The 19,327-nt window shown below is 37.2% G+C and overlaps 1 protein-coding gene across 6 annotated transcripts in view; it reads left to right on the forward strand.

Moving 5' to 3' along the window:
• Positions 1-19,327, forward strand: part of Tanc2 (tetratricopeptide repeat, ankyrin repeat and coiled-coil containing 2) — a 309,788-nt gene that overhangs the window by 199,478 nt on the left and 90,983 nt on the right. For all 6 annotated transcript variants that reach the window (XM_021213586.1, XM_021213585.2, XM_029545901.1 and 3 more), the window contains one exon: positions 16,955-17,236. In XM_021213586.1, the coding sequence (XP_021069245.1) occupies positions 16,955-17,236 (282 nt within the window). The remainder of the gene's footprint in view (positions 1-16,954; positions 17,237-19,327) is intronic.

Below are 19,327 nucleotides of genomic sequence, written 5' to 3' on the forward strand. Positions count from 1 at the left end.
AACCTGAGATTGATTCCCACGTGGTAGAAGGAGAGCTGACCTCCACACATGCACACACATGCTAAATTCATAAATAAGTGTAGGGAACAGCTCATCAGAAAGACAATGGAATTGTGTCAAGCACTATTTTAGACTTTTCATACCCAAAGCTTAAACAGATTTGATGAGAAGACTAAATAATTATTGGTTCAGGACCACAATACACAGGAATATTAAATAAAATTGAATACAACTACTGACCTGTCTAGACCATCAGATTTGTTTGCAGGTCTGCTACATTGACATGACTTTGTATTTCATTACTGTGAGACATAAGAGTGTTTTGTTTTCTCAATGTCTAACTATAGGCATTATTCTACATAGAAAAAATGACAGGTTCAGTTCTGTTAATTTAGAGCCTCTTTAATATTGAGTCCCACTGCTGTTTGATATTACTTACATGCTTCTGGTATGTAAAGATGTAATAAGATTTTGATGACACAAGAGCATATCAATTCTGGTGGTGTTGATATTTACACAGAGATATCAGTTACATCTTGATAATAACAAAGTTTTTTTTTTTATTATTTAGCTTTAGCCTGAGGAGTCAGATAATGAAAGTACATCCATAGATTTTTTTCCAAAGTATACCTATTTTTTTACAAAACCTCAAAAATACTGTTTCTAATGATACACTAATTTAATACTCCTTCAAAAAATTTACATTAGTACTCAAACTGGACATCTCCCATTTGTGAAGATGTGATTAGTGTTTCAGTCTCTTCAGGTTGTCTGTGTTTCTCAAGAGGCTTACACTGAGCAGTCAGTCAGAGAAGAGCTTTTCATATGAGTGTTTTGATCCAGAAGAGACAGGTGTTTACTTAGTAGTTTGGTCTTCTAAAATTAGCATACTTTAATTCATTACTCCAAAATTAGCATACTCTGGAAAATAATCAAGCTCAAAAAGTAACATGTAATCTTGATTACTGTCTACAAAGAAATTGAATGACTTATGATATGAAATAAAGAACATTGATAAGAAAAGAAAGCTAACTTAACTTGGACAGACTATAGACCATCTTAGCAATTCTTTATAACTTAGTATTACTATATCTAAAACTTTCCATGTTCCTTTAGGTTCATAATCAGATTGTTTTCTTGACATCCATCATCTTCAAACATACAAATTACAGTCAGATTTCCGTTTGAAATATTTTTCCTAATTATAGTTGAAGTAAAATTATCTTGTGCCCCCCCCCCAAAAAATATAGAATGATTGAAGATGGTTTCAGTATTATGTATTTCTAGAGGTCAGTGAGCTGGCTCAGCAGATAAAGGTACTTACGCCAGGTCTGGAGACCTGATTTTAATCCTGGGGACCCACAGGTGGATGAAGAGAACTCACTCTTACCTCCAATTGCTCATTGAGACACACACACACACACACACACACACACACACACACACACACACACTGTGTGTGCTCATATTTTAAAGTATTACTTAAGTTTTATGAAATAGATTTTGTTTTGTTTGTTTTGGTCTGACTGTTCTGAAAACTGAACCTAGAGCTTTTCACACATGCCACTAAGCTACATTTCCATGTAATAGGGTTTTGTTTTGTTTGTGTGTGTGTGTGTGTGTGTGTGTGTGTGTGTGTGTGTGTACATGTATGCAGGTGCCCACTAAGACCAACAAAAGGTTTCAGAACCCCTAAAGCTAAAGTGAGTGGCGGATATGAGCTGCTCTACATGGGTGCTCAGAACCGAAGTCTAGTCCTCTTCGAGATCAGCAAATACTCTTCGCCACTGGGCTATCTCTCCAGCCAGAAATAGGTTTTGTAGCAACAATTCTAATATTATATAATGCTGAGTATTTAAAGATGCATGTATTGATATGCACCTATAGTATATTCAGTGGGAACTAAATATATTGACCAACTTATTTCAAGTATTAAAACTGCCTGAAATATGTTCACTGTGCATACCCATAGGCCTATGCTCTTACATTATTTAGGATTCTAAAAAGCTGGGCATATACCCAAAAGATGTTCCAGCATATAACAAGGACACATTCTACACTATGTTCATAGCAGCCTTATTTATAATAGCCAGAAGCTGGAAAGAACCCAGATGTCCTTCAACAGAGGAATGGATAGAGAAAATGTGGTATGGTACATTTACACAATGGAATATTACTCAGCTATTAAAAATAATGACTTCGTGAAATTCTTGGGCAAATGGATGTAACTAGAAAATATCATCCTGAATGAGGTAACTCAATCACAAAAGAACACACATAGTTTGCACTCACTGATAAGTGGATATTAGCCCAAAAGCTCAGAATACTGAAGATACAATTCACAGACCACATGAAGCTCAAGAAGAAGGAAGACCAAAGTATGGGTACCTCAATCCTTCTTAGAAGGGGTAGCAAAATACTCATGGAAGCAAATACAGAGACAAAGAGTGAAGCAGAGACTAAAGGAAAGGCCATCCAGAGACTTCCTCACCTGGGGATCCACCATATACAGTCACCAATAGGAGACACTATTGTGGATGCCAAGAAGTGCATGCTGACAGGAGCCTGATATAGCTATCTCCTGAGAGGCTCTGCCAGAGCCTGACAAATACAGAGGTAGATGCTCATAGCCAGCCATTGGACTGAGCATGGAGTCCCTAATGGAGTTAGGGAAAGGACCAAAGGAGCTGAAGGGTTTGAAACCCCATAGGAAGAACAATATCAACCAGCCAGACCACCACCTCCCCCTCCCCCAGAGTTCCCAAGAACTAAACTACCAACCAAAGAGTACACACGGAGGGATCCATGGCTCCACCCATGTGTGTAGCAGAGAATGGCTTTGTTGGGCATTAATGGGAGAAAAAAAGAGGTCATTGGTCCTGTGAAGGCTCAATGCCCCAGTGTTGGGGGATACAAGGGCAGGAAGGCAGGAGTAGGTGGGTGAGTGAGGGAGGGAACACCCTCATAGAAGCAGGGGGAAAAGAAATGGGATAAAGGGTTGGGGGGGTAACTGGGGAAAGGGATAACATTTGAAATGTAAATAAAGAAAATATCCAAAAAAAAAAAAAGTTTTATTTATATGACTTGAGGTGGTATTTACCATATTATAAACTAATATATCAAGTACTAGTTTCAGCTTTTAAATATAATGGTAGGTTTTTTTAAATAATAGAGATTATTTAAATACCTGTTTATTCAGGGCTGGAAAGATGATTCGTGGAAATATGGCACTTACTGCTCTTGCAGTAAGTTTGTTTCTCAGCACCCATGTGGTAGCTCACCACTATCCATAACTCCCCTCAGGGTATCCAACATCCTCTTCTGACCTCTTGCAGGCACCAGGAATACACATGGTGTACATATATACATGCAAGAAAGAAAAAAAAAAAAACAACTCATACTCATAAAATAAAATACGTGTTTATTCATCTTAAAAATAGAAGATCTTTTTTTTAACATGTTAAAAGGGTGTGGAAAATTCCACTACATAGTTAATTGTGAAAAACTAACGGTGAGAGGGAAATAACCTCTTAGTGTCATAACAATAACTTTAGTTTTAAGGACACCAAACATGTCTTGGAAACCCCCAAGGGTCCCCAGACACTTCTGTAAGCAATTTTAAAAATATTATTATAGTTGAAAATAAGTATTATGTCTCAAGGACTATATAGTCTGTTTACAGAAATGCAAATGGAATATTTTGAGAGGTTCTAAATGTTAGAAGTTGTTTATGTGCATGCATGCTTTATAAGTAGAGTTCATTTCAAATTTACCTTAACAATAATTGAATTGTTGAATCATAATAGTAGCTGTCTTTTGACTACTGACACAAAAGTTATTAGGGTAATATCTGAGCTAGGGTTTTGGATCATCAAGTTACCATATTTTAGCATTGCCTTCATTAGTGAAAAGCCCTTTTCTTTTTCAATACAGCTGTTCTGACCAACTGTTCTCCCTAAAACTGATGTTTCTAGAAACTCTGCCCAACAGTAGAGAGAAGGAAGTCACATAAGTACACCATCCAGTCCCTTTGCAGCAAGGTAGCAGGTTCCTAGCTATCATCAGTAGTCATACTACTCCTTTTTTTTTTTTTAAGTTTTATTTATTTATTATATGTAAGTACACTGTTGCTGTCTTCAGACACGCCAGAAGAGGGCGTCAGATCTTGTTACGGATGGTTGTGAGCCACCATGTGGTTGCTGGGATTTGAACTCCGGACCTTTGGAAGAGCAGTCGGTTGCTCTTACCCACTGAGCCATCTCACCAGCCCAGTCATACTACTTCTTATGTAATCATAAAAGGTGTATTCTAGTGCAGTGTACGTAACTGTTGGCCTGCCCTTAAAGGCAGACTTTAAGGAATAGTAACTTGAATTAGCTTTGTGAAATTTTTTAACTGAAGGAGTCATAATTACTTAAAAAGTTCTATTTTTTTATTTAATCACCATTGTGTCATTGTCAGGGGGCTCTGCTAAAAGTACACTGAAACAACATCTCTTCGCCTCAGTGAAGTCTTTCATGCCATAGAAAAGACAAAAACTATTGAGAGAAATGGTCATTGGTTTTTGCAGGTAGAAGTAATACATTGTAAGATAGAACATTAAAAGGGAACCAAGGAGTTAATACACAATATTAATGTTCGCATAGAGATTTCAGGTAATAGCTACTTATAGTGAGTTAGTAAATAATTATTAGTGATAAGGCCCTAACCTGCCTGTTGTTAAATTATAGTCATACTGTTTTACTTGAAGAGATTACATGTTGCTAATTAAAACTTCATTTCTCAATATCCAGTGGTTTCCTTAATCCTATACTAAATCTCATTCCATACAGACATTTAGAGACTTTATGTTTAGTGACTTGCTGCGTTGGTAAACACTAGGATAGAGGGCAGGTGTGAAAATGGCTATCTGGTTATTGGCACAAGTTTTGTAAAACTGGCCCTGCAACGGTTAAGTTGACTTTAAGTTCCTGCTTTCAAAGCAGTAAGTTTAATTTTCATAAAATGAAATGAGTACATCACAGCATTATGAGTCCCTCACATTTCTGAAACAATGAATTCTTTATGAAGCTGACTAAGATGCTTGTCATGATTGCGTTCGCCCACTGAGTCATGCAGCCCTGAGCTTGCTTAGTCATCCTGATCATTGCCTGGCTGACTGGCACATTTACAAGGCAATATTTCCATCAGAATTTTTAATCTCTGTTATTTATTATTTTTATAGGCAATATTAAATGTCCTTCTTAAGTAAATTCAAAAGCTAGAGGAAGCTTACATTCACAAAAATTCCAGCATGTGACTGTTAGTTAGCAAACTATATGTTCTAGTTGTACGATGTCTTTCTTTTCCCATAGCCAACTCTTCTACAAAGTGCTTTAAAATTTGAAAATTCATAATTTAAGATGAATTTTTTATCATCTGATACTAGACTGCTTTATTTGAGTAGTCTGGCTATGATTTTTTTTTAAGTTTTTATTACATTTTATTTATTTTATCAGGGTAAATGTGCTGTATCATGCATGTTGAGATCAGGAGACAGCTTACAGGAGTCTGTTCTCTCCTTTGACTGTGTGTCCTGGGGACCAAGCTCAGGCTGTCAGGCTCGGCAGGAAGTACCTCCACCCACTTAGCATCCTTGTGGTTTTTGTTTGCTTTGGTTTGGTTTGTTCTGTTTGTTTTAACTAATCACTGAGGTATAGTTGCTCTGCTTACACACAGGTGTGGTTTTTATATAAACCAGTCTTACTTGGTAAATTACTAAATCCTACTATTAGAAAACTCAAAGAGCTAATACATAAAAAGTTTTTATAAGAGATGTTTTCAACTGAATTAAACTTAAAGAATTAACTTTCAGATTAAGATTTCTCAAAAGTATAAAAAAAAAAAAATCAATTGAAGTGACCATAATGTCAATAAATTCACTTGGCTAATGTTCACAACACTTTTGAATTCATTAGAATAATTTAAGATTTATATGTGAAATATTTTTATGGAATAATTTCCCAAGATACTAATAAAATTATAGAACTGGAAATTTCATTTGCAAAATTTCATTATAAAATTTCATTAATAAAAGTTAACTTAGAAATGTTACTCTTAAATTTCAAGTACTTAGAATAACTAGTTTTGATACATCTAAAAACAAGTATGTCTCATTCTCAATGCCAAAAGTCTAAAAATGCAAAACTCCAACTGAGTTGGCATAGTTATATACATATGTTATAAATCGTTCTCATTTTTATTTTGTTTTGTTTTCCCTTTCTTTAAAGAACTTAAAACACTGTGACTACTTATTGGAGAAGCAGGAAAATAATCCTAGATAAGTCACAAGTTTTTGTCTTAGAAAATAGAATACATAATGATACTTTATTACCTGTGTAAATGAATGGTAATCAAGAAACTCACTTCTCAAGGAAGTAAAATAATCTTAGTGAAATTTTCTAAGTTTGTGATTCCTGTTAACTATCCAAGCAGATGACTTACTTTTTTCCCAGGTAGTGGATGTTGAACCTAGAGCCTCTTGTGTGCAAGTCAAGCCACCTAGCTCTAGCTACAGCCCTGAACCCCTTTTTATCATAAGGTAGGGTCTCATTAAGTTGTCAGCCAGCATTAAATTCACCAGCCCAGGAAAGCCTTGAAGTAGTAATTCTCCTGGCTTAGCCTCCCACAGTAGCTGGAACAACAGGCCTATACCACCAGGCACAGCTACACAGATAATGGTCATGAGTTGTTGGAAATGTTGCATAAGAGTTTAGGATTGAGGTCTAGAATAGAAATATAAGCCTGAGAACCATCATCACTTCAAAAGCTGTGACAGACTTTAATCTATCCCACTGAGATGTGGGGGCAGTAACATATAAACCAAGGATTCTAGTATTTTAGGGGTGGTCATAAAGGAAAACCCACCCCGTAAAGAGTTAGGGATTGGTTTAACAATGTGATATCATAACAGTGTGAAATCATAAACAATGTGAAGCATAAAAATAGAAGATAGAGAAAGTACCGAAGGAGCTAAAGGGGTCTGCAACCCTATAGGAGGAACAACGATATGAACTAACCAGTACCACTCCCCCCAGAGCTGTGTCTCTAGTTGCATATGTAGCAGAGGATGACCTAGTCGGCCATCAGTGAGAGGAGAGGCCCTTGGTATTGCAAAGATCATATGGCCCAGTATAGGGGAATGCCAGGGCCAGGAAATGGGAGTGGGTGGGTTGGGGAGCAGGGCAGTGGGAGNGTATAGGGGGCTTTGGGGATAGCATTTAAAATGTAAATGAAAATAATTAAAATAAATTTAAAAATAGAAAATAATCATTTAACAAAAAGTTATCAGTGACATTACCAAAATAATTTCAACCCAGTAATATGGGTAGAAGCCAGGCTTCTGAGTTATTACTGTGAAAGAAGATTGCTAAGTGGTTCTTTGAAAAAGTTGGGTAGTCAAAGAAAGAAGAAAGATAAGACAGAAACCTCAAAGGGAAGGCAACCTGAAAAGAGCCAGTATGTTCTCAACATCCTTTTTGTTTTGTTTTTTTAATGAAATGTCTGTGGGTGAGAGATGATTAAGTGGATTCACTAAATATCTGTTTTAGTTCATGATATGGGAAGTGATTGCATTTAGACACTGTCCTAAACAACTACACTTATTCTTCACAGTGGTGCTGTTTACCTTACATGAAGATGAGAAAGCCAAGTAACAGAGACAGATCCAAACTGAGGCACCTCAGTCCTGAGTCTACCATTTTACCCAGTCTCCTAGGTTTTCCTGTTTGTCCAAAAGCTGTTTCTGCTTCTATTTTATTAACAGAATTTGTCTAGTATAAACATTTTTCAAAACATTGTCTTTACACTTTTTTTATAGGACCTCATTCAAATTATTTCACATAGTCAAAGATTTATTTCCTGTCCATTATTCTTTTGCTGAGGACGGCTTGACTCTTGTCAGTTAATCAGCCCATATGGAAACTCAGTAGACAAGTGATCCCCTGCCTTGGTTAAATACTTCACTCTCCTTTTCTTTTCTTTTCTTTTTTTTTTTTAGCTTTCGTTCATGTACTGAATGTGTGTGTGTGTGTGTGTGTGCACAAAAGTCAGAGGAAACCTGCTGGAGTCATTTCCTTCCACCACAATGGTCCTAGAGGTCAAATTCAAATCATCAGATTTGGTGACAACTGTCATTACCTGCTGAGCCATCTCTCCCCAGCCCTAAATATTTCTTAAGAATAAATAAACCAGAACCAGTGTGCCATTGAATATACATACCCACAATCTCACACACAAGCATATGCTGCACANGAGTATGTGGGCGCATGCGCACGCACACACACAAACTCATACACACACTCATCATCATCATCATATAATAAAGTTTTAAGAACGTTTTTTCAAAGAGAATAGCTAAACTGCATGTTGGCATTCTCAGCCCCACAATTCCTGTACTTGGGAGGCTGGTGAAGGAGGATTGCAAGGTCCATGTCAGGCCTGAACTACCTAGAAAGACTGTCTAAGCAAATAAGCCTTCTGGGTATGTGTGTGTTAGTAATATTTTCAAGTTTTGTTTGAAACATAGATGTTTTCTCTCTTGCTTTGTGTAAAGAATTGTATGCATGGAAAGAAATCTAAGAATGAGCCAGAAATGATCTTTTACTCTGAGGAACAGAGGTACTTCCAAGTTAGACTTTGTGTTCCTTCTGGAAGGATACAAGCTAGCCCAGTTGTANTTTTATTTGTACCAGATCCTGTCTACATTATGTACAGTCTTTCTTCTGCCAGGCCTGTAAGTGACTTTGTTTCAACTGACTTATGGTATTTTCCACAGATAAGTATGCTTTAGNCAAAAGCCATTTAGAACACTCATGTCCCAACTTTCCATTCTGCCTCCTCTCCCCTTTGGCTGTTTCTGTTTACAGTTTAAAGTTTGTTAACTTTAATAAATCTTGGGCTTATTTGGTTTTCCTTTGTTTTGTTTTGTTTTTTAAGGTTTATCCTTGCCTTTAAAAAAAAGAGAGATTTTTTCCATAACCTAAAATATATAATTATAACTAGTGATGAACTTATAAGAGAATAATCCTAGAAATAGTTCATGTGTTACCACAAGCATAATTTACATTGAAAATATGCACACATTGAATGAGTCTCAAGTGGGAAGGTTACATTTATTGATCGATTTTCTGTATGCCTGTGTATGCGTGTAGGTTTGTGCATGTACCCTAGCATGTGTCTATCAATGTCAGCACAATTTGTGGGAGTCAGTTTTCTACTTCTGCCATGTGGTCCTGGGGATTGAATTCTGATCAGCCTTGGTGGCAAGCACCTTATCCACTGAGCTTTCCCACAGCTCAAGAGAGTAGTTCTCATATCCCTTTAAAAAGTTTCTTTCCAAAACTCATCTTACTTGAATCCTGTGTTAGAATGATTTCTCTGTATATTATTTTGTTTAAAATTTTTTCAGATATACAAAGAGTTGGAAAAACTTAATAAGTGCTTCTATACCCACAGCCTTGATTTTTTTTCCATGTGTCTTTTCATGTATCCACATCATTCTTAACCTGTCTTTCTATGAGCATTTCAATGCAAATTATGGTTAGTATAGTTTACTAGAGTATTTTTTAAAGGGTGGTGTGGTGGTCTTCTTGCTTCCTTGGGAATGCTGCCTGGTACCCACACACTGCCACTGAATAGGACTAAGTCACCTTCTCTCTCAGGAGAAGTTGCAGTAGTAACTTCTCGATGCAATATTTTGGTGGTTTCTACCATGAAAAAGCTCTTTGAAACTAGCTGATATCCAAAATAAAGAAACAGTCATTTACAAATAATCTGACAGAGAATATTATTTCCCTGCCCCCACAGTCCTATCCTAAATTTATGATTGGGTACATTAAAAATAACACTTTCTTTTAACGTCAGTCTGACAAAAGTCCTAGGTACTGAGGTACAGAAACTGTTTCTTGGCTGTTCTTGGTGCCTGCAGTTGTTTTACCATATGGCACTGCTCTAATTTTGTCTGTGTTCTTCTCTTGAGACTTTTGTGAATAGATTACATTTTTAGAAAAAGTTAAAATAACTTTTTAAAATGTCAAAGCCTTCTCAGTAGGATAGGGTGCCATGCAACATTTTGTCCATAAGAGGCCTTGTCTTTGTTTGACTCTGTATCCAGTGCTGACCTAGAACTCTCTGTAGCCTAGGCTGACCTCAAGCATGAAGTGATCCTCCTGCCTCTGCCTTCCAAATTCTGAAATTAAATGGATGTGCCATCTGCCCAGTGCCAGAAGCTATCTTAATAGAATTATTCTCTAAAATGGAAATAATGTTGAATCACTGCTTACTCCATATTCCATATTATAAATTAGTTTTAATCCAATTCAGGAAAGTCTCCTTTGAAACAAAATCTAGAGTAATCTTAGAACCAAAGAGATAATTCTGTTTAAAAAGCAGTTCAGCCTCTCAGTAACTATTCTCATTGGAAATGCAGTCTCTGGACAGACATGTGTTCTTCCTCCCACAAGCATGCATAGCCACACCAGGCTCTCACGTGAGCACTGAGGATCTAAACTCTAGTTCGTGCCTAAACAGCACACACTTTCCCAATAGAGCCATCTCTGCAGCCCCCAAACATAATTCTTAAAGGCAAGGACAGAGACAAGCTAGGAAACAAACAGTGATAACCCTAGTTAACCCCTGCAGTGTTCACATCCTGTACAGAAGATGCAGTATCATAGAAAAGGCCTGGACCTAGCAGTCAGAAGGGGATTTTTATTCAAATTTTAAAACCAGTTATGTGGACTTAAGTCTCTAGTTCTAAAGAGAGAGACACCGCTATAAAAATATTATAAGAATTTTTTTTCAAGAAAAGTCCATGATTTCCCTTCTGATCAGAAGAGTTCACCCTGAAGCAGGCCTGAGCAAGAGTTGCCCTCACTTCCTTTTTACTTCCCTAAGGCATGTATCAGTGGCTCATGCCAACTAGGTTTTGATCTTTGTATTTTCTCGTTCCTCTCTGGAATTCTGACATAGCCAGTTCACTCTTTCTCTCTCCCTCTTCCTACCAAGCTCCTTCTCCTCTTGGCTCCCCACTCCTGCCCTCTAGGAAGGATACTGAAATACCCAAGATCCCCTCTGAGTTGTTAGCCACTGATGCAAGTGACATCACATAAAATGATGAAAAGAACTCCAAGAACCAAAACCTTCAAAACAAACTGTTCAACTGCTCAACTCTCTAGAATTTAAGCAGAACTTAACCAGGAGAGTGATGAATAAAAATGATACTTAGCTTCAACATTTGATGAATCTTTAAAACTACCATTTGACTACTAGGACAGTAGAACAGAGAGACTGGATGGTGACACAGAAATAAAGTCTTTGCAAAACTTTTTGAGAGAGCAAAGCACAGTGGGCTGCTCTTGGATGCCAGCTGTGTGGGAGGCTGAAGCAGACAGCATGCTTAGGCCCAAGAGTTTAAGACCAGTATGCACAATATATTCCTTGTCTCAAAATAATGACGATAGCTACTTCAGAAACATCATATGAAAGAACTACATTATCAAAACAACAACAGCAAACCTTCAAAGGAATAATTCAAAATCTCTGCTTGCTTACCACATAATATTCAAAATGAAATTCTAAAAAAATAGAGAATGTATAAAAACATTGAATTTTTTCATTTATCAGAAAAGTAAACTGACAAAAATTACCCTAAAGAGTCTGAGACATGAGACTTAGCCAGACAAAGACTTGAAATCAGCTGAACTAAACAGGCACTATGAGCTAAAGGAAGCAATGGATTTAAACTAAAGAGGCCTGGAGAAGCAACTTGGCTAGTACTGTTGGCCTCGATGCACAAAGCCATGGGTTTGATCTCTAGTACTGCATAAGCCAGAGATGAGGCTGAGGCAGGGGAATAGTCTATACATGAGGCTCTGGAGAGAGACAAAGACAGACAGGAGTAATTAAGAGTTGAGTTACATTACAGAAAGCCCTGAGAATCTAGTGAGGATTTTTAGATTTAACGTGGCAAAAGGGGCCATTGGAGATCATATGAGATATAATGTAATCATTGTAATAAAAATTGGTCTGATAGGATATTCAATATGAGATGTCTGAGGCAGTAATTGAAGTTAGAGAACCCAGGTCAAAAACTGAAGAATTAACAGGGAAAGCCTAAGGGAGGGTTTGGGAACACTTAGAAGTCAGCAGAGGTGACTGGGGTAAGAACTCTTTCAAAGGAAAACTACTCAAGACTTAGGAAACAGGCTGAGATTGCTAGGGCAAGTTTGAATCTTAAGTAACAGGAACTTTCATTTTAATTACATTCTGGAGACATGTGTGGGCTCCGGTACAGTGACAAAACACTTTACTCTTTTAATATATGAAAATCCTTCCAATAAGAATCACAGGAGTGGGTCCCTTCTTCATTATTTATTCACCCAAAAAGCATTTCTTGATGCTTTACTGTAGACCTCAGAAACCATGTCTGCTGCTGATACAGTGATGGCTCCTGCCTCCATAGAGCTTACACTATAATTAAGAAAATGAGAATAAATAAGGAAACAAGCAAAAATAAACCGTTGCATCATATTACAGTGTGAGAAAAGGAAATAAAACATTTTGAGAATTCACTAATTGAAACAAATGCGTCTGTTATCTCTGATAGAAACCTTTTGCATAAAGAAAATGATGGAGGTGGAAGAACAAATTCTATAAAGTTATCAAAGTAAGCCTCTCTGACAAAGTAGTATTTAAGGTGAAACCTGAAGAATAAAAGTGAGCTTATCAGGTGAACAGCCAGAGAAGAAACTTCCTAACTAGTCAGAACAGCAGGTGGGAACCAGAAGACCAGAATAGCTTGGGCCTAGAGATCATATAATGTTAGGCAGACTCCAGATCATCCAGAGCCTTGCATGCCATGAGAAGAAGTGGAGGATTACTGGAGACTCCTATGTAAGGAGTTACATGGTCCTTTTTGTCATCAGACAGGTCCAGTGCTAACACTAGTCATTCTAGTCTCAGCTACAAATATCAAGTAAGAAAGGTGCCCTTTGCCACCTCTGCTTTGTTAATAACAGATCTTGTGAACTCCACCCCTTTTCAGGCTCCTGACCTTTCCTGTGTGAGCAAATGCCTATGGCAACTCACATAAGCATCTCTGTCCTTGTTACAGCATGACATTAATCTTCAGCCAATTTGTCTTAGACCTAATCCTACATATATGCCTCATCCCAGTGGCCTATGTAACTTTAGGAAATAATTAGAGGATTCTATTAGATTTTGATGCTCTGTAGAGTTCAAACTCAGAGCAGTGCTTAGATAGGTATAAAAATGCCATATAATCAATACAGATAATTCTTTGATTTTTTTCCTGTAGAGATTAATTCTGCAGACAGTATTGTTTGCTTCAGTTAAAATTAAATTTGAACATACACCAATGTATCTCAAGTTTTAATTCTTTCTCCCTAAATGTTAAGACTTTGTTTCCAGCTTATATTTAGAAGATAAGACTTTAAAGTAAGAAAACTATTTCTACACAGTGATAAAAATCTCATTTTGCACCAAGATTTGGGTTCTTCTCACTTCCATAAGCCCTTAGATTTGAAACTAGAAAAATCTCAAGATTTATTTTCCCTTTACAATTATCACTAAGCTTTTGGCATCTCCCTGCATCAAGCCTTCTTAGCATATTCCAGGGCTTCCAAGTGGGAAGTCTTCAGGGTCTCTTTGCCTCTCCACCAATGTTATCTTTGTGTTCGATCCTCTTCAGTGAGCCATTGCCATAAGAGAGGTATAAGCCATTGCTTAACCTGACATTCAGAACATCCTGACAGAAAAAGCTGATTTTATATTTTAATCATTCTGTAACACACTTCAAGTACCCCTTATCCAAAATGCTTAGGACCAGATCAAATTTTTTGTCATTTCAGATTTCTATTTTTGATTAGGGATATGCAGTTTGTAGCTAAAAATTATAAAAATTTAAAAATCATAGTAAATATATTTTTGCATATGTATACATATTGATTACAAGAGAAAAACACCCAAAAGTATAAACTTGCTTGTTCAATATACTATTCATTTGATTGTTTGATTGAGTTACATCATCCCATAATAAAGGAAATCAATCCTTCTGATAAAATATTCTCTTATTCTATCTACCTGTAAGATTGCAATTCAGGTTTAGGCTTTTTTAGAGTGTCTGTGTTTGGAGTGTATGTCCCTATCCATGTGGGAGTAAAGAGTCAATATCACCTGTCTTCCAGTACTCTCCACTTGCTTTGTTCTGTTTTAGGCAAGGTCTCTCACTGAATGTAGAGTTCATCTGTTTGTCTAAATGGGCTAACCAATTAGCTCCAGGGGTTCAGTTGCCTTCCCTTCCTTAGCTCCAGGGTTATAAAAGCATGCCAGGATCCAGACTAAGGGCCTCATCTTGTCAACAGCTACCTTGATCACATCACCCAAGCCTTAGTTCTTTTTAATATAATTAAAATTCATACTGAAAAGTTAATTTTTAGAAAATTATCAGAGATGCCATTGACCATGTTTTGTTGTGTATATTATCTTCCATTGGATATACTTTAAATGTAATAATATGTATTTTCTTTTATATCATAAATATGTACTTTCATAATTTTGCAAATTTTATATTATTTGCTGTTATAGTATCTATATAATCTGACATCATACATTCTTATCATTCATAAGAATGTGATTATGTATATGATCTGAATTATTTCTTTAAAATAAATTTCTTAAAATCTTAAGGTAAAAGTGGCATTTAAAAAGTATTACTATATATTTGCCTACAAGTTGGAAACTGTAGACTAAAACTGAGACCACTAAAGCCACCTCCCCAGCCTTTATCTAGTGTTCTTAGATAACATTGATATTTAAGTATCACTTTCAAATATATAATGTATAATCTGCTAAAACAAATTCTTTTCCTCTGTTTATGAAGATATATTTTGGTTATATTCATAAAAAAATAGACTCGAGTTGGAGAGATGTCCCAGTAGTTAAGACTGCTTCCTGCTTCTGCAGAGGACCCAGGTCCACTTGCCAGGACTCACAACTGCCTTTAGCTGCAACTCCAGGGGATCTAACACTCTCTGACCTCTGAGGGCAACTATACACTTGTGGTCATGTGTGTTCATGCGGGCACACATACATATGCATATTTTAATACTAAAAAATTATTTTTGGAGCTTTATTTTTAATCTAAAAAATAATGGTAGACTTTATTATCACATAATATATAACAGTGAAATCAGTTTAGCATGAACACAGAAACAGACTTAAGTAGAACAAATTCTGTAACTCTGAAATGGATCCAATATAAGTAACATAAAATAAGTATATCAGATTAGTGATAATTTAAACTGTCAAAGGAATAAGCTATTAACTTCAGAGAGAGGAAAAATAGATGTATGTATATCATAGTTCAAAATAAGAGCATAGTCTTTTGCCTTTTAAAAGACAAAGACCTGAACACATCATCTATATATATATTCATATATCTGTAATAAGTAAATATGATAGACATAACAGGATTAGTGCAGTAAATGTTATATTAAAAACAAAGTGTCGGGCTGGTGAGATGGTTCAGTGGGTAAGAGCACCAACTACTCTTCTAAAGGTCCCGAGTTCAAATCCCAGCAACCGTATGGTGGCTCACAACCATCTGTAACAAGATCTGATGCCCTCTTCTGAAGTGTCTGAAGTCAGCTACAGTGTAATTACATATACTAAATAAATAAATCTTAAAAAAAAAAAAAAAAAGTGTCGGGCTGACGAGATGGCTTAGCGGGTAAGAGCACTGACTGTTTTTCCGAAGGTCCTGAGTTCAAATCCCAGCAACCACATGGTGGCTCACAACCAACAGTAATCCCATAATGAGATCTGACGCCCTCTTCTGGCGCATCTGAAGACAGTGTACTTATGTATAATAATAAGTAAATAAATCTTTTTTTTAAACAAAAGGGGGGGGGTCTGGTGAGATGGCTCAGTGGGTAAGAGCACCTGACTGCTCTTCTGAAGGTCCTGAGTTCAAATCCCAGCAACCACATGGTGGCTCACAACCATCCATAAGGAGATCTGATTCCCTCTTCTGGAGTGTCTGAAGACAGCTACAGTGTACTTACATATAATAAATAAATAAAAACAAAGTGTCGCCAGGCGTGGTGGTGCATGCCTTTAATCCCAGCATTCGGGAGGCAGAGGCAGGCGGATTTCCGAGTTTGAGGCTAGCCTGGTCTACAAAGTGAGTTCCAGGACAGCCAGGGCTATACAGAGAAACCCTGTCTCGAAAAAAAAACAAACAAAACAAAACAAAACAAAACAAAAACAAAAAAATGTCATAAACTAAGGGGCTTACTGTTCTTGGTTTTTTGGTTTGGTTTGGTTTGGTTTTTTAAGAACTAAGCAAGCCTATTCACTTTGCATTGCTTTTCTCTGGGACTAATTTTCAACTTACGTTCTGCTTCAACCATATTGGTTTTTAAATATTAAATGTACCTAACAGTTAGTAAGGAGCTATCAGATTGCTCAGTTGTAGCTAAGTCTCTCCTAGAGAACTCTACCTCTCCCTTTCCCCACATCTAGCATTACAAGATTTATCTCCCCAGGTCCAGAAGCTTTCTTTAGGACCCTTTCACTTCTCTTACATCCCTGCTGATCGCTGGTGTGGGAGACATTCCTGTTGTTTAACAATTTTATAAGACTGCCCTGATTTTCTTACTGTTGTGAATGACTCATTTGTGTTTTACTATTTGTGTGTGTGTTCTGCCCACTGTGGTGTCTGATGGCTCTAGCATTCCTGCATTATTTATTTGTGGAACCTACTTTCAGAATTTTATTTCCTGAAAAGCGCAAATACCATCATTCTGTAACTAACAGTCTTAAACTGTCTTTCCCCTGTTTCTCTCAGTGATGACTATGTGAACTAAGTTCTGCTGTCTCTTGTTCCTTCCAGTTCGCTTTGCACCTTACAGACCTCCAGACATCTCCCTGAAGCCCCTACTTTTTGAAGTGCCCAGCATTACCACAGAGTCGGTGTTTGTTGGTCGAGATTGGGTATTCCATGAGATTGATGCTCAGCTTCAGAGTTCCAATGCCAGCGTGAACCAAGGAGTAGTGATTGTGGGAAACATTGGGTTCGGCAAAACTGCCATCATCTCCAGACTGGTGGCCCTCAGCTGCCATGGTACACGGATGAGACAGATCGCCTCCGACAGCCCACATGCCTCCCCCAAACGTACGTATTTCTTCTTACAAGCAAAAACTGCCTATTTTGTGACCCTAAAATATTTTCTGACATTTTTATATTAGGCCACAAATTAAATTATTCCTAATCTGTGAAGCCTGCACCATGTGAGGCTCTTGGTGCAGAGAAAGATCATAATACTCTGTGTTTATCTAACCCACACATTCAACAGTCACCAGAAGCCTAACAGGAGAGGCCTTTATATGGAATACATTTATGATGCTTACCTGTTGGCTATGTGGCTGGTCTATCTTTTGCACACTGACTCCAGCAATTCTTGTAGCATCATTTGTACCCGTCACTATCAGATGTTACTCAGCCTGTGCTCACTTCTTGTTAAGTGACATCACAGTCTGTGGCCTTCCTTTTCTTGCTACTAATGTCAGTACCACACAGCTTAAACTTAAGCTCAGCTGTATCTTGGAAGATTTTTTTTTTCTGCTTCCTTGTGGAAAGTTGCAAAGTTCTCCTGTGTAGTCACAACAAGCTCAATGGCCAGTCACCACTGCAATCTTGATAATTTGTTAGTAAAACCCTCACATAGTATTGTGTGTCTCATAATCTTTAAGTGCTTTACAAATATCAATTCATTCAATCATTTATCAACTCAGTGAGGTGTGTCCTTTTGTCTTCGTTTTCCAGATAAGTGATCCGAGACTCCCGGTTTTTTTTACAGCCCATAAATAGGAAGGCAAAGCAGAAGCCATTCCTAGACTGACTTTTCTTATGGTAAAACTTATTAGAGGAAAGAAAATAAATAGATGTGTGTAAGAGTTCTTCCTGTATAAACCAGTCTGCCTCTCCTTGATGATCTTAGGAGAACAGAAAAGGAAGGTTTTATTCTACTGGACAAATTAGTAATATAGCCCACCAACATTTCATACAACAACCACTAGATATAATTTGTGTGGAAGTATGGTAGTCTCAGGGTCTAGAAACCTAACAGGAACTCATTGAATACCGTCTAAACATCTTCCTTTTGAAATTGCTTAGCAGGTTCTATATCAAAGAAATGATTGTACACTTAGTAATACTTAACATATAAAAGGAGCTAGTGTATAAAAAGAAAACTTACTGAATACAGTTATATGGTGAACTCTTATTTTAAGAATACCTTGCTCATGTTTCTAAATGAAGTACTTCTAAGGTAAACATAGACATAGTCCTGTGAAAGCCAAGAACTTGGGATTGTGCCACAACATGTAAATTGGCCATATGGTACTTTGTGACCCTAAATTTGCTTTAATTCTTTGGATTTCAGTTTTATCATCTGCAAAAGGAAGTATGACTAGCTAATCATTGAGAACAGCTTTAGGGATAAGAATGTAACATGGTGACAGTACTTGCTCAGCATGCCTGAAAGGGAGTTCAGTCCTGTATAGAAAAATTACAGTGATAATGAAGGAGTCTTAAAATAGCTTCTGTGCTGAGATGTTGACTCAAAGAGTATGTCTTCATGGTTTGCAGCAAATTTCCCCACCTATCGCAGTATTTTCTTTCAGATGCTTAGCTATCTATCACACCGTACTACTGCTTATCTGAGTAGTCCAGGGGTTAAGCTGTTTGAGTATGCCAGAAAGAAAACTGGCTGGCTAACACTTTCTCTGACTCCTCCGTATATCAGTGTGGAAGATAGCAGTGGCAGGATCATGCCTAACAGAAGATAAATCCCAAAGCTGAGAATAGCTGCTTTGTCTAAAAGCAGATTATCTGAGGACTGCACATAAACCTGGGAGAGCAAAAATAAATAGAAAACAGTCTGAATACTCTCCAAAGCACACTTTCCAAATATAATTAGTTATTATTCTCTAATACTGTTGCCTTTTATCTCTTGGGAGTCTCTAAAAACAATGAAACACTCCCCACTTATAAGATAATCTCTCCACTGTTGGTGCTTAGATCTGGCCCTTTAGTTAAACTTCCAAGACTAGACAGGGGATAGGAGAGTATAAAATAGACGGCACTATCTATCAGAGCTGCAAAGAACCAGCATTGCCTTATGCAAAATTTTCATTGTAATCTGTTGGTGATCAACCTTCTGCCTCTGCCATCCTCAACAAACCTGTGTTTCTTAAAGAAGAG

Source organism: Mus pahari, chromosome 14, assembly GCF_900095145.1.
Source record: "Mus pahari chromosome 14, PAHARI_EIJ_v1.1, whole genome shotgun sequence".
NCBI lineage: Eukaryota > Metazoa > Chordata > Mammalia > Rodentia > Muridae > Mus > Mus pahari.